The sequence below is a fragment of the Mercenaria mercenaria genome, chromosome 10, assembly GCF_021730395.1.
Source record: "Mercenaria mercenaria strain notata chromosome 10, MADL_Memer_1, whole genome shotgun sequence".
NCBI lineage: Eukaryota > Metazoa > Mollusca > Bivalvia > Venerida > Veneridae > Mercenaria > Mercenaria mercenaria.
In genome coordinates, this window is record NC_069370.1 from 15,591,330 (window position 1) to 15,608,093 (window position 16,764).

Consider the following 16,764-nt stretch of genomic DNA (forward strand, 5'->3'; position numbering starts at 1 on the left):
TTTGATTTTAACCAAACTTGCACACAACTTGTATCACCACAAGATCTTGGTTCCTTTCTTGAAATGGCCAAATTCCATTATGGGTTCCAGAGTTATGGCCCTTGACAGGGCCAGAATTAGCTATTTTGACCTTGTCTGCACAATAGCTGCTTCATTTATGATTTGAATTGAATCAAACTTGCACAAAACTTGTGTCACCATAAGATCTTGGTTCCTTTCTTGAACTGGCCAGATCCCATAATGGGTTCCAAAGTTATGGCCACTGAAAGGGCCAGAATTAGCTATTTTGACCTTGTCTGCACAATAGCAGCTTCATTTATGATTTGATTTGAACCAAACTTGCACGCCCGCCCGCTTAGCTCAGTAGGTAAGAGCGTTGGTCTACGGATCGCGGGGTCGTGAGTTCGATCCTCAGGCGGGGCGTATGTTCTCCGTGACTATTTGATAAACGACATTGTGTCTGAAATCATTAGTCCTCCACCTCTGGTTCATGTGGGGAAGTTGGCAGTTACTTGCAGAGAACAGGTTTGTACTGGTACAGAATCCAGGAACACTGGTTAGGTTAACTGCCCGCCGTTACATGACTGAAATACTGTTGAAAAACGGCGTTAAACCCAAAACAAACAAACAAACAAACCAAACTTGCACACAACTTGTATCACCATACGATCTCGATTCCTTTTATTACGCCTGAAGGGATGTATTATGTTATCGCCGCGGTGTCCGTCTGTCTGTTGGTTAGCAATTTCCCTTCCGCTCTGTACCCCTTGAAGGATTTCAAAGAAACATGACACAAATGTTCACCTCATCGAAACGATGTGCAGAACGCATGTAAAGTGATTAAAGTTTTGAAGCACTTTCTCTCTATCTCTGTAATTATTTGATGGATCAGTTGCTAACCTAATACAGTTATTCCTCATTATGGCACAATGACCATAACTCTCGCGCCAATATTTCATGAATTATCCTTCCTTTTTACTTTGAAATTCAGGTTAATTTTTTTTATCTTCCCCCCCCCCCCCAATAATAAGTCCCGTTTTTCAAAGGGGCGTATAAAAATGAGTAAACCCTTTAAAATCATGGCTTTTTATGAAATCCTCATTTTGATAATTGAAATGACTAAGACAATGTAGAAAGAGCGTACGATTTAAGGTATACAGTTGTATTATCCAAAACGCTCCAAACTTCTAAATACTGGACACTTCTAATAACTTTTCTTCTGACCCTGAGGGTGTGTGTTTTTTTGAAGTTACACTGTATCAGATTCTGTCTTTGCTCAATTATCATTGATCCTAGATGAAATTCACCACCAGAAGACTTCACAATCATTGACTGAATCAAATACACCAGTCAAAAAAAGTGCTCAACTGGTGGGTTTGTTGCCTTTTTCAGTCAATCATCCATTGTGTAGACGACTGATACATCTAACCAGCTGGCTCATAATTCAGGTTACCCCCATGTTGATTTCTAATCTATCAAACAAGGTTATCACTGGGTTGATGGCTGATCTGTACAATCAAGCAATGGCTGTGTTGCTGCCTAATCTATCGAACAAGGTTATCACTGGGTTGATGGCTGATCTGTCCAATCAAGCAATGGCTGTGTTGCTGCCTAATCTATCGAACAAGGTTATCACTGGGTTGATGGCTGATCTGTACAATCAAGCAATGGCTGTGTTGCTGCCTAATCTATCGAACAAGGTTATCACTGGGTTGATGGCTGATCTGTCCAATCAAGCAATGGCTGTGTTGCTGCCTAATCTATCGAACAAGGTTATCACTGGGTTGATGGCTGATCTGTCCAATCAAGCAATGGCTGTGTTGCTGCCTAATCTATCGAACAAGATTAACACTGGGTTGATGGCTGATCTGTCCAATCAAGCAATAGCCATGTTGCTGCCTAATCTATCAAACAAGCTTATCACTGGGTTGATGGCTGATCTGTCCAATCAAGCAATGGCTGTGTTGCTGCCTAATCTATCGAACAAGGTTAACACTGGGTTGATGGCTGATCCGTCCAATCAAGCAATGGCTGTGTTGCTGCCTAATCTATCGAACAAGGTTATCACTGGGTTGATGGCTGATCCGTCCAATCAAGCAATGGCTGTGTTGCTGCCTAATCTATCGAACAAGGTTAACACTGGGTTGATGGCTGATCCGTCCAATCAAGCAATGGCTGTGTTGCTGCCTAATCTATCGAACAAGGTTAACACTGGGTTGATGGCTGATCTGTCCAATCAAGCAATGGCTGTGTTGCTGCCTAATCTATCGAACAAGGTTAACACTGGGTTGATGGCTGATCTGTCCAATCAAGCAATGGCTGTGTTGCTGCCTAATCTATCGAACAAGGTTAACACTGGGTTGATGGCTGATCTGTCCAATCAAGCAATGGCTGTGTTGCTGCCTAATCTATCGAACAAGGTTAACACTGGGTTGATGGCTGATCTGTCCAATCAAGCAATGGCTGTGTTGCTGCCTAATCTATCGAACAAGGTTATCACTGGGTTGATGGCTGATCTGTCCAATCAAGCAATGGCTGTGTTGCTGCCTAATCTATCGAACAAGATTAACACTGGGTTGATGGCTGATCTGTCCAATCAAGCAATGGCCGTGTTGCTGCCTAATCTATCAAACAAGCTTATCACTGGGTTGATGGCTGATCCGTCCAATCAAGCAATGGCTGTGTTGCTGCCTAATCTATCAAACAAGGTTAACACTGGGTTGATGGCTGATCCGTCCAATCAAGCAATGTCTGTGTTGCTGCCTAATCTATCAAACAAGGTTATCACTGGGTTGATGGCTGATCTGTCCAATCAAGCAATGGCCGTGTTGCTGCCTAATCTATCAAACAAGGTTATCACTGGGTTGATGGCTGATCCGTCCAATCAAGCAATGGCCGTGTTGCTGCCTAATCTATTAAACAAGCTTATCGCTGGGTTGATGGCTGATCCGTCCAATCAAGCAATGGCTGTGTTGCTGCCTAATCTATTAAACAAGGTTATCGCTGGGTTGATGGCTGATCCGTCCAATCAAGCAATGGCTGTGTTGCTGCCTAATCTATCAAACAAGCTTATCACTGGGTTGATGGCTGATCCGTCCAATCAAGCTATGGCCGTGTTGCTCCCTAATCTATCAAACAAGGTTATCACTGGGTTGATGGCTGATCTGTCCAATCAAGCTATGGCCGTGTTGCTGCCTAATCTATCAAACAAGCTTATCACTGGGTTGATGGCTGATCCGTCCAATCAAGCTATGGCTGTGTTGCAGCCTAATCTATCAAACAAGGTTATCACTGGGTTGATGGCTGATCCGTCCAATCAAGCAATGGCCGTGTTGCTGCCTAATCTATCAAACAAGCTTATAACTGGGTTGATGGCTGATCCGTCCAATCAAGCTATTGCCGTGTTGCTGCCTAATCTATCAAACAAGGTTATCACTGGGTTGATGGCTGATCCGTCCAATCAAGCAATGGCTGTGTTGCTGCCTAATCTATCAAACAAGGTTATCACTGGGTTGATGGCTGATCCATCCAATCAAGCTATGGCTGTGTTGCCAACTAATCTATCAAACAAGGTTAACACTGGGTTGATGGCTGATCTGTCCAATCAAGCAATGGCTGTGTTGCTGCCTAATCTATCAAACAAGGTTATCACTGGGTTGATGGCTGATCGGTCCAATCAAGCAATGGCTGTGTTGCTGCCTAATCTATCAAACAAGGTTATCACTGGGTTGATGGCTGATCTGTCCAATCAAGCAATGGCTGTGTTGCTGCCTAATCTATGGAACAAGATTAACACTGGGTTGATGGCTGATCCATCCTATCAAGCAATAGCTGTGTTGCTGCCTAATCTATCAAACAAGCTTATCACTGGGTTGATGGCTGATCCATCCAATCAAGCAATGGCTGTGTTGCTGCCTAATCTATTGAACAAGATAAACACTGGGTTGATGGCTGATCCATCCAATCAAGCTATGGCTGTGTTGCTGCCTAATCTATCAAACAAGGTTATCACTGGGTTGATGGCTGATCTGTCCAATCAAGCAATGGCTGTGTTGCTGCCTAATCTATTGAACAAGATAAACACTGGGTTGATGGCTGATCCGTCCAATCAAGCAATGGCTGTGTTGCTACATAATCAATCGAACAAGATTAACACTGGGTTGATGGCTGATCCGTCCAATCAAGCAATGGCTGTGTTGCTACATAATCAATCGAACAAGATTAACACTGGGTTGATGGCTGATCTATCAAACAAGGTTATTACTGGGTTGATGGCTGATCTGTCCAATCAAGCAATGGCCGTGTTGCTGCCTAATCTATCGAACAAGATTAACACTGGGTTGATGGCTGATCTGTCCAATCAAGCAATGGCCGTGTTGCTGCCTAATCTATCGAACAAGGTTATCACTGGGTTGATGGCTGATCTGTCCAATCAAGCAATGGCCGTGTTGCTGCCTAATCTATCGAACAAGATTAACACTGGGTTGATGGCTGATCCGTCCTATCAAACAATGGCTTTGTTGCTACATAATGTATCAAACAAGATAAACACTGGGTTTGTGGCTGACCCGTCTAATCAAGCAGTGGCTGTGTTGCTCCTTAATCTCACTGGCAAAATGATTGCCGTGTTGGTCGCTGATCAATCTGAATAAGCCATAGCTATGTTGATACCTAATCTAAACAGCTTTGTTACCATTGTGTTGATGTCTGATCCATTCAACTAGGCTATATTAGTGCCGAATCTATCTTACCAAGCCACCACAGCATTAAAGGCTGATCCATCTAATAAGGTTATGGCTGTGTTGATACTTAATATAGCTCGCAAAGCTAATCTATCCAAAGGACCATTTTTTGTGAAAGTATAGTGTAAAATTATTCTGCCAAATCTCAAGCAAGCGACATAAAAGTAACTGAACATGCTTTGTGATAAAACGAATGCAAGCAGAATTATAATCCCTTGATGGATGTGTGAGAGAGTAATGGACAGGGCACAAAGTATACCTGTAAATACCAGTTAACCTTTGACCTTGAAATCATCAAAGGGTCATTGTGATAAATTATTTTAAAATTTCAACTACATACCGGTATATTTAAGGAAAAGTTAAAAAAAAATACTTGTTTGTTTGTTTTGGGTTTAACGCCGTTTTTCAACAGTATTTCAGTCATACACTCTGGTAGACTTGTGTTTAAAAAATCATAAAAGATTGAACAATCTTTGTAGAAAGACACCAAAGAATAATTCTGTGAAATCTTTACATGTATACTCATTTAAAAACTCTGTTAGGTTTCAATGGAACCTGAAATGTCAATATTTTTATGTACTGGCTTTCAAATTTCTTATCGAGTGTGTGACATCGGCTTTAAATAAATTTGTATCATTTAATATATGATAATTTTAAGCGTAGATGCGCATGTAATAAAAAGATTATTAGATTTGCATTGAGAAATATGAACTTGTTTTCGCGCAATAATATTGCGCTCCTTAAGTGACAACTTTTGGCCAAAGCATTGTGTGTGCGTGTGTGTGTACGGGTTTAATGTCTTTTTCAACAATTTTTCAGTCATATGAACGACGGTATCTACTTCTAGCAGTGAGCACAATGCCCAACTTTATAGTGCTGCCTCACTGGAATATCACGCCCGTAGACGCATGACATGACACCCCACCCAGTCACATTATACTGACACCGGGCTGACCAGTCTTAGCACTACCCTCTAAATAGTGAGCGCCAAGCGAGGAAGCTACTAGTACCACTTTTTACGTCTTTGGTATGACGCGGCCGGGGATCGAACCCACGACCTCCCGCACTCGAAGCGGACGCTCTACCACTAGGCCACAGAGGTGGTCAGTTCTGAACTTCTTGATTGAAAACAATTTTATGCCACAACATCTCTGTGACCTCTAACTTATTGACCCCAAAAGCAATAGGGGTCTTTTATTGGCAATCTTCCCATGGCATTTGGCAGTCCTACTGGTTAGCGACCCAGATTCGAACAATTTTACAACCTTTCCAGCTGTTTTCATTTTTAATGCAAGATCCATGAAATGTTACCTGAATCAAGTTCAGTACTTCGGGGTCACAAAACATGAATTTGTTTGTTTCTAAAAATAAACTAAACATGTCATTGAGACCCGAAAGAGGGTAAGTAAATTTAACGTTTTTTGTGTGTTGCAGGACCAAGAAATCGGACAGTAGGAAAACACAAATTATCGTCATTTCTATCTCGCAGAATCACTATTAGGTCGGTGTTAATGATAAAAAGTCATATTTACCTTGTTTCATTCGACTATTGATGTTTGATATAAGGCTGTCGAGAGATTAAAAAATCGTCTTTTCCATTTATTAAAAAAAATACATAATGGCTTTTGGAAAAAAAAATTTAATCCTGGCACTATCTACCCATTTTGATCATTTTAAAACAGAAATTTTCTCGTCTGCATTTAATAGATTGTAGATGTGTACCCCTTGAATAATGTTGGGGCCTCAATTCAGGTATGCGCATGCCCACTTAAAGCACATGCAACTTCCCCCAGCGAGAGTTGTCACAATATTTCGTGAACAAAATTAATGCAAATATTCCAATTTTGTAAGTTTTACTTATGGATTTGCAATTGTTGCAATGGATGTTGCACATAAAGCAAGTGTCTATGTAGTTGTCAACAAATGATCAAAAAGAACGCCGAAATAAGCGTTTACAAGACTGTCCGGGTTTCTGGGTCGTCCGAAATTCTGGGTCGCCAACCAGTAGGCAAAAGCATTCTGCTGTTATTAATTAGAAACTATTGTCAGTCTGAAGGTCAGTAACCTTGAACTTTGACTTATTGATCCCCAACATAATAGAAGCCATCTACTGACAAGAATCATTCGATGACGTTAGACTACAGGCCATAGAGTTATCAAAAAGAAACCATTTCAGTCTGGCCATTGTGATCTTGACCTTTGACCCGCTGCTTAATCATCTACTAACCACAAGCAATCATGACCTTGTATACAGCTTGAAAACTGTAGGTCAAGGAGTTCCTGTGTAACTAAGCAGAAAACATTTTCAGTCTCAAGATTATTGTGACCTTTACCTTTGACCTACAGACACCAAAAATAATAGCGATAATTTTCTTATAACAAGCAATCATCCTATCAAGTTTGATTACTGTAGGCAAAGGCAACAGTTATATGGAGGCCTCCTTGATCAAGTGGTTGACACAGACTTAAAATCACTTGCCCCTAGCTGCCGTAGGTTCTCACTTGGGGTGTAACTTCTACCACGATTTCCCGTCTAAGCCGCCTGGCGTATGTTCACTATGTAAAGCTGGAAAGTTCAATATAACCGATAACTGTGCCTGTTTGATGTTAAACCCAGCAAAAAAGTCAGTCACTGACTGAAAACCTAATGGTAATGCCAAGCTGCCAGTTTTGTTGGCTGATCTATCCTGCAAAACTACCACTGTTTTAATGGCTGAATCATCTAACCAGGCTATAATTGTGCTGATGGGATACTTTTTCTCACCAGCTACCACTGTGTTGAGTCCATCTAACCAGGCTACTGCTGTGTTGCAGGCTGACACATCTAACCAGGCTACTGCTGTGTTGCAGGCTGATTCGTCCAACCTGGCTACTGCCGTGTTGCAGGCTGACACATCCAACCAGGCTATTGCTGTGTTGCAGGCTGACACATCCAACCAGGCTATTGCTGTGTTGTAGGCTGTTACATCCAACCAGGCTAATGCTGTGTTGCAGGTTGACACATCCAATCAGGCTACTGCTGTATTGCAGGCTGATACATCCAACTTGGCTACTGCTGTGTTGCAGGCTGTTACATCCAACCAGGCTAATGCTGTGTTGCAGGCTGACACATCCAACCAGGCTACTGCTGTGTTGCAGGCTGTTACATCCAACCTGGCTACTGCTGTGTTGCAGGCTGACACATCCAACCAGGCTAATGCTGTGTTGCAGGCTGATACATACAACCAAGATACTGCTGTGTAGTAGGCTGTTACATCCAACCAGGCTAATGCTGTGTTGCAGGCTGTTACATCCAACCAGGCTAATGCTGTGTTGCAGGCTGACACATCCAACCAGGCTACTACTGTGTTGCAGGCTGATACATCCTACCTGACTACTGCTGTGTTGCAGGCTGTTACATCCAACCAGGCTAATGCTGTGTTGCAGGCTGACACATCCACAACCAGGCTACTGCTGTGTTTCAGGCTGATACATCCAACCTGGCTACTGCTGTATTGCAGGCTGTTACATCCAACCAGGCTAATGCTGTGTTGCAGTCTGATACATCCAACCTGGCTACTGCTGTGTTGCAGGCTGTTACATCCAACCAGGCTAATGCTGTGTTGCAGGCTGACACATCCAACCAGGCTACTGCTGTGTTTCAGGCTGATACATCCAACCTGGCTACTGCTGTGTTGCAGGCTGTTACATCCAACCACTTCCAGGCTAATGCTGTGTTTCAGGCTGACACGTCCATCCTGGCTACTGCTGTATTGCAGGTGATATATCCAACCAGGCTACTGCTGTGTTGCAGGCTGATACATCCAACCTGGCTACTGCTGTGTTGTAGGCTGACACATCTAACCAGGCTACTGCTGTGTTGCAGGCTGATTCATCCAACCTGGCTACTGCCGTGTTGCAGGCTGATACATTCAACCAGGCTACTGCTGTGTTGCAGGCTGATACATTCAACCAGGCTACTGCTGTGTTGCAGGCTGATACATACAACCAGGCTACTGCTGTGTTGCAGGCTGATACTGTAATATCATTAATATTCGTGGGGGACTAATTTTTCGTGGATTTCGTGGATGAGTCAATCCACGAAATTTAATCCCAACGAACAAGTAAAATTCCCATTCATTTTATGTTCAAAAGTTGAAATCCACGAATTCATATCCCCACGAAATTGCCGTTTTGACCAAAACCACGAAACTTCGTGCCCACGAAATTAAATGATTTCACAGTACATTCAACCAGGCTACTGCTGTGTTGTAGGCTGATTCATCCTACCTGGCTACTGCTGTGTTGCAGGCTGATACATCCAACAAGGCTTCTGCTGGCTGTGTTGTATGCTGATTCATCTAACCTGGCTACTGCTGTGTTGCAGGCTGATAAATCCAACCAGGCTACTGCTGTGTTGCAGGCTGATACATCCAACCTGGCTACTGCTGTGTTGCAGGCTGATACATTCAACCAGGCTACTGCTGTGTTGCAAGCTGATACATCCTGCCAGGCTACTGTTGTGTTGTAGGCTGATACATCCAGCTAGCTATAGCTGTGTTGCGAGCTGATACATCCAACCAGCTATTGCTGCTTTGCAGACTGATGCATCCAACCAGGCTACTGCTCTGTTGCAGGCTGATACATCCAAACAGGCTAATGCTGTGTTGGAGGCTGATACATGCAACCAAGATACTGCTGTGTTGTAGGCTGTTACATCCAACCTGACTAATGCTGTGTTGCAGGCTGTTACATCCAACCAGGCTACTACTGTGTTGCAGGCTGACACATCCAACCAGGCTACTGCTGTGTTTCAGGCTGATACATCCAACCTGGCTACTGCTGTGTTGCAGGCTGTTACATCGAACCAGGCTAATGCTGTGTTGCAGGCTGACACATCCAACCAGGCTACTGCTGTGTTTCAGGCTGATACATTCAACCTGGCTACTGCTGTGTTGCAGGCTGTTACATCCAACCACTTCCAGGCTAATGCTGTGTTTCAGGCTGACACATCCAACCTGGCTACTGCTGTTTTGCAGGCTGATATATCCAACCAGGCTACTGCTGTGTTGCAGGCTGATACATCCAACCTGGCTACTGCTGTGTTGTAGGCTGACACATCTAACCAGGCTACTGCTGTGTTGCAGGCTGATTCATCCAACCTGGCTACTGCTGTGTTGCGGGCTGATACATTCAACCAGGCTACTGTTGTGTTGCGGGCTGATACATTCAACCAGGCTACTGCTGTGTTGTAGGCTGACACATCCAACCAGGCTACTGCTGTGTTGCAGGCTGATTCATCCAACCTGGCTACTGCTGTGTTTCAGGCTGATACATCCAACCAGGCTACTGCTGTGTTGCAGGCTGATACATTCAACCAGGCTACTGCTGTGTTGTAGGCTGATTCATCCAACTTGGCTACTGCTGTGTTGCAGGCTGATACATCCAACCAGGCTTCTGCTGGCTGTGTTGTATGCTGATTCATTCAACCTGGCTACTGCTGTGTTGCAGGCTGATAAATCCAACCAGGCTACTGCTGTGTTGCAGGCTAATACATCCAACCTGGCTACTGCTGTGTTGCAGGCTGATACATTCAACCAGGCTACTGCTGTGTTGCAAGCTGATACATCCAGCCAGGCTACTGTTGTGTTGTAGGCTGATACATCCAGCTAGCTATTGCTGTGTTGCAGGCTGATACATCCAACCAACTATTGCTGCTTTGCAGACTGATGCATCTTACCAGGCTACTGCTCTGTTGCAGGCTGATACATCCAACCAGGCTACTGCTGTGTTGTAGGCTGATACATCCAATCAAGCTTATGCTGTGTTGCAGGCTAGCTGCTTCATTTTGCTGGCTGAAGTATATGAAACCTCTGGTTAACACTACTCCTTTGATAAATTCAAAATAAATATTCAAAAAGTTCTGAATCATGAGTATACCAGTACCAAATTTTCCCCAAGTAAAGTAAAGAATGTGTTGTCTTGGTAATTTTAAATCCCCAAGTATTGGGACATCCTTAGTATTGGGACACCCTCATTGATTAGATTTATAAACCTTATTTTTTTATATATATTCATGCTTTATATGTATCACTTTACCACATAATTTGATAAATATCAAGCTAACTGTTCTAAATAATAAATTTTTTTGCCATGGAGAATACTACATGTCTGACATTTAACTTAACTAAAGATTTTTTCAGAAGAAGCATTTTTAATCCTTCTACTAAGACTTGTGATGAAGTTTGTAAACCACTTTCCATTTTGTTAACACTGTTCAAAAAGAAAATTTTTCTCTTCTTCAGAAAACCAAAACCTGGAACAACTTTTTTCAACTGTTTCCGAAAAGACTTCGTATAACAGAAATTGCACACTGTGAAAAATGATAAAATGCAGTCATGATCGAGTTATTAAATACTATCAATAAGTGATTAAATCCTATCTTTTCTTTAAAGTTATGGTCATTTCTTCAACTTCTCTTTTAAATACAGTCTTTCCATAAAGGAAGCTGCTGACAGAATGGTTTTCAAAGAGTTCTGGATTAAATATGAGCAATGTTTTTTTTCAAAATTCAAGTACTTCTCAAGGTTTTTAAGAGTTTTAACAATTTTCAATGCGTTTGCAAGGACTAGCATACATTTAAGGACTTTTCAAGGTCTGTGCAAACCCTAGTAAACAGTATTTGTATCAGATCTGGGAATGCAGTTTTCCTATACTAGGTAAATGGTACTCCAGTTGAAACTGTGAGCCACATGTTGCAAAAATTTGTTTTTTTAGTAGTTTTAGAAAGAACAAGATTTTATGTTGATCCATTCTCCATTATAAGCAGGCAGATATTATTACTCGGTGCTTTTTAGTATCAGGGTAATGGTGGCAATGTAATATTATATGTAAGTACCAAAGGCCATACATCTTCTTTACTTCAAGCAATCTATCTGAAACTGGCAAAGCAGCATTTCCCTACAACATTTTTACCATTTGTAATTGAAATCCTTTAAACCTGTCTGAGATATGACTCCGGACTGATAAAAATGGACTTTTTATGTATTTAATAATAAATAAGTACAATTGGCCATAAATCCCGCCTTCCTCAAGTTATCCACCAAAAATTGCACAGCCACATATTTTCATGGCAGTTAACAATTCTGCCATGTTTTATTGAAATCCTACTAACAAATTCTGAGATGGACAAAAAAATCGAAAAAGAAAAAGTACTATAGACTCATATACTATATATATATATAATTGCAAAGGGCCATAAATCTTGTCTTCCTCAACCAATCTGAATGAAACAGGGATGCATTGCCTTTTCTACCATGTTTTATCGAAATCCTTCCAACCATGTCTGAGATATGACTCCAAACGGACAGAAAATGGAATAAAAACTGTACTATGTAATATAATACATGTACAAACAGCCATAAATCTGGTCTTACTCATGCAATTTGTAGAATAAAATCTGTAAAAAGATCCTGGAAGCACAGAATGCAACCAAGCAGACTGAGAATAACAGCAGACTTGGTTTGACTGAGTCTGTTCATGAGAGGTAATAAAATGTGCAACACCTCTAATGCCCCCTAGCACTTGCAGGGAGGCATTTCTCAACAGCAGCTAACATTTCTTCAATATTTTATTTAGATATTCCACACCATGTCATAGATATGGTTTTAGATGGACGAATGGCCTTCCGCAGCGAATAACAAAATTACCCATACACAAATTTATGTGGTATGTAGACATGTTGAAGACATCAATGATTACTAATAAACTTCTCCAACACTGGCCGCATCACCTTAGCCCTTACAGAAGCAAGCCTCTGCGGCGTACATGCTGTGTATTTGCTGTATATATGCTGCGAACACAGTAGTACGCCAGAGGAGTACATTTTACATACACCGCATGCCGCGTACATGCCGCGTACAATTTCGACGAGTACACAGCATGTACGCAGGAGGTCACTAGTACACTTCAAGTACGCAGCACAGACTCTGAAAATTTAAGGAGTACACTGCATGTACGCAGGAGGGACTTGTACAAGAAAATAGTACACTGCATGTACACCGCAGATACTTCGAAATTTATAACACTTATATTTAGTTGCATTAAAGTTGTTTCCCCTTGATGCAGTTACACCATTTTCTTCAGATGTTTACCAAATTACATGCTACAAAAATTGATTTATTTCATTGAAAAGTGGATGAAGAAAAGCATACTAATTTATTTGATAACATCAATTTACATTATTTTGGTAAGGGTAAATACTTATTGATGCATGTCACTAATCTTTTTTCTGTTTTTTTCTGTCCAAATGATCAGCATTTGCATAAGAAAGTTGGTGGGGTAAGGAATTTACATTATCACAGCAGTTTCGCCACAAGAGTACACAGCATGTATGCAGCAAGAGTACACAGCATGTACGCCGCAGGACTCGGGCCAGGAGTACACAGAATGTACGCTGCAGGAGTACACAGCATGTACGCCGCAGGAGTACACAGCATGTACACCGCAGGCTCATTTGCATGTGAAAAGTGTATGTGCCGCGTACATGCTGCGTACTATTTCCCGCATACTAAATTCCTCCAGTGTACATCCTGTGTACTATGTAGTCCACAGCATGTACGCAGCAAGTAGTACGCGGCAGAGCTCATTTGCATGTCAAAAGTGTACTACAAACGTACTATCGGTGTATGTGCGGTGTATATCCTGCGTACTATTTAAAGCCCTTGATTTCAGTACACATCATGTACGCATCATATACGCTGTATGTACACAGCAAGAGTACGCAGCAGGCCTTTTTCTTCTGTAAGGGAGCACAAAAAGTGAATAAGTCCTTTAAGTCAATACAGTTATGCACTTCTTGCATTGAGGTGACAAGGGATACTGTTAACGTAAATGTTGTATTATGTGTTTTTCATTTGATTATCTATACATGATTATCATATGTGCATGCATGATATTAAATTCTTCAGTAAATCTTAGAACTAGCAAGACATGTTTATATTTTCTGTTACAATACACGCTCTGTGGCAAGTACGATTCTGTACATCTCAATTAGAGACATACAAAAATAGAACATGGTGTCAGAAAAGCTGGAATTAGTTTGGAATATAACTTATTAACTTCGGACAATATCTCACTGGATTTAATATTGATTTTGACATTACATAAAATCAAAATGGAGGGAAATGAACAGCATCTCAAAATGGACTGGGAGGCGAGAGATTAGAATAATACATTCAAAACATTTTACGAAGATGATGAATTTATGTTTAAAGGACTGCTAGCACAAAACAAGAGGGCCAAGATGGCCCTAGGTTGCTCACATGAGAAACACACCATAACAGTGTAAACATGTTTGATCTAATGTTTTCATGGAAACAAAAATTCTGACAAATTTTCATTAAGATTGGACCAAAAATGTGGTCTCTTTAAGTGTAAACAAGTATTTTCTTCAATTTGACCTGGTGACCTAGTTTTTGAGCCAAGATTACCTACATTCAAACTTGACCTAGATTTGATCAAGGCAATCATTCTGACCAAATTATATCAACCTCAATTGAGAAATACAGCCTCTATCGCATACAAAACGTTTTTCTTTGATTTGTCCTAGCAACCTAGTTTTTGATCCCAGATGACCCATATTCAAACTTGATATTAATTTCATCAAGGCTATCATTCTGACCAAATTTCATGAAGATCAATTGAACAAGAGCTCATAGAACACGAAATGCCCCCTTTGATGCATTCAGTAATTGCACAAGGAACAGAAATTATTCACTGTACACAAAAATTTTACTATTTTGGGTCAATGTGACCTTGACCTTTGACCTACTGACCTCAAAATCAATAGGGGTCATTTGCTGGTTATGATCAACCTTCATATTAAGTTTCTTGATCCTAAGCCCCAAGCATTCTCAAGTTACCATCCTGAAACGTTTTAACTGTTCTGGGTCACTTTGACCTTGACCTTTGACCTACTGACCTCAAAATCAATAAGGGTCATATGCTGGTCCTCCCTATCAACTTTCGTGATCCTAGGCCCAAGCATTCTCAAGTTATTGTCCGGAAACAGTTTAACTGTTCCAGGTCAGTTTGACCTTGACCTTTGACCTACTGACCTCAAAATCAATAGGGGTCATCTGCTAGTCATGACCAACCTCCCTATCAACTTTTATGATCCTTGACCCAAGCATTCTTGAGTTATCATCTGGAAATCGTTTAACTGTTCCAAGTCGCTGTGACCTTGACCTTCAACTTAATAGGGGTCATCTGCTGGTCATGACCAACCTCCCTATCAAGTTTCATGATCCTAGGCCCAAGAGTTTTTAAGTTATCATCCGGAAACCGTTTAACTGTTCCAGGTCACTGTGACCTTGACCTTTGACCTAATAGCCTCAAAATCAATAGGGGTCATCTGCTGGTCATGATCAACCTCCTTATCAACTTTCATCATCCTAAGTAAAGTGTTCTTGAGTTATCATCCAGAAACCGTTTAACTGTTTCAGGTCACTGTGACCTTTGACCTATGACTGACTGATCTCAAAATCAATAGGGGTCATGATTAAACTCCCTCAACTTTCATAATCCTAGGCTCAAGCGTTCTTGAGTTATCATCCAGAAACTAATTGGTCTACATCAGCGATTTTTTTCCTTCTTTATAAAGTACCCCTAAAAGGACCTTTTCCCAATTGAAAAAATGAATCTTTTTTCCCAATTATCATCCAAAAATTCCCCAAATGACCAAATTAAGTTTGCATTTTGATGATTACAGACAAAAAACTTAGTTACATTGACATTCACCATGATTTAAACAGTTTGTTTGATGCTATTTACTTGGAAATAAAGGAAGAAGCATTCTAAATGATGTTATTAATTAACTATAAAAATTCCCAATCTGAGTAAAAACCACGCTATTTTTGCCAATTTATCCGGTACCGGACCTTTTCCCAAAAGGGCAAAAAAATCACTGTACATACCGACCGACCGACATCTGCAAAACAATATGCCCCTCCTTCTTCGAAGGGAGGGGGCATAAAAATACAGTCTATCGCAAACACAATGTTTTTCTTTGATTTGACCTAGTGACCTAGTTTTTAACCACAGATGACCCATATTCTAACTTGACCTAGATTTCATCAAGGCAATCATTCTGACTAAATTTTATGTATATCCAGTGTAAAATGCAGCCCCTATTGCGTACACAAGGTTTTCCTTAAATTTGACCGGGTGACCTAGTTTTTGATCCTAGATAAATCATATTCAAACTTGACCTAGATTTCATCCAACCAAACATTGATAAAATTTCATGAAGATCGGGTGTAAAATGCAGCCCCTATTGCATACACAAGGTTTTTCTTTGATTTGACCTAGTGACCTAGTTTTTAACCCCAGATGACCCATATTCAATACTGGCCTAGATTTTATCAAGGTAATCATTCTGACCAAAGTTTATAAAGATCAATTGAAAAATACAGCCTCTATCGCATACACAAGGTTTTTCTTATATTTGACCTAGTGACCTAGTTTTTGACCCAAAATGACCCATTTTTTTAATTCGGCCTATATTTTATCAATGTTATCATTCTGACCAAAATTCATGAAGAACAATTGAAAAATACAGCCTCTATTGCATACACAAGGTTTTTCTTTGATTTGACCTAGTAACCTAGTTTTTGATCCCAGATGACCCATATTCGAACTTGACCTAGACTTTATCAAGGCTATCATTCTGACAAAATTTCATGAAGATCAGTTGAAAAATACAGCCTCTATCGCATACACAAGCTAAATGTTGACAGACGACAGACACCGGACATTAAGCGATTACAATAACTCACCTGAGCAATGCTCAAGTGAGCTAAAAACAGAAGATGTGCAGAGTAATTGTTCAATGTTATTGATTAAAGACAAAGGCTGACAAATTTACTCAACTTGGACATTGACAGCAGATCAAAAGAAGCAGCTCAAAAACTACTTCAACAGTTTGAAGAGTACTGTAAGCCGGAAAGCAATATAATATACAACAGGTTTATATTTAAATGGA

The 16,764-nt window shown here is 40.9% G+C and overlaps 1 protein-coding gene across 3 annotated transcripts in view; it reads right to left on the minus strand.

The window, feature by feature from the left end:
• The window catches only part of LOC123560027 (serine/arginine-rich splicing factor 11-like), a 30,915-nt gene that overhangs the window by 1,792 nt on the left and 12,359 nt on the right, over window positions 1-16,764 (minus strand). Inside the window, exon 5 of one of the 3 annotated variants that reach the window (XM_045352261.2) lies at window positions 4,067-10,576. The exons of the other annotated variants lie outside the window; for them this stretch is intronic. Within the exon in view, the coding sequence (XP_045208196.2) occupies window positions 10,360-10,576 (217 nt within the window). The 3' untranslated portion in view covers window positions 4,067-10,359. Of the gene's footprint in view, window positions 1-4,066; window positions 10,577-16,764 lie in introns of those variants that run through there. 3 annotated transcript variants of the gene reach the window in all.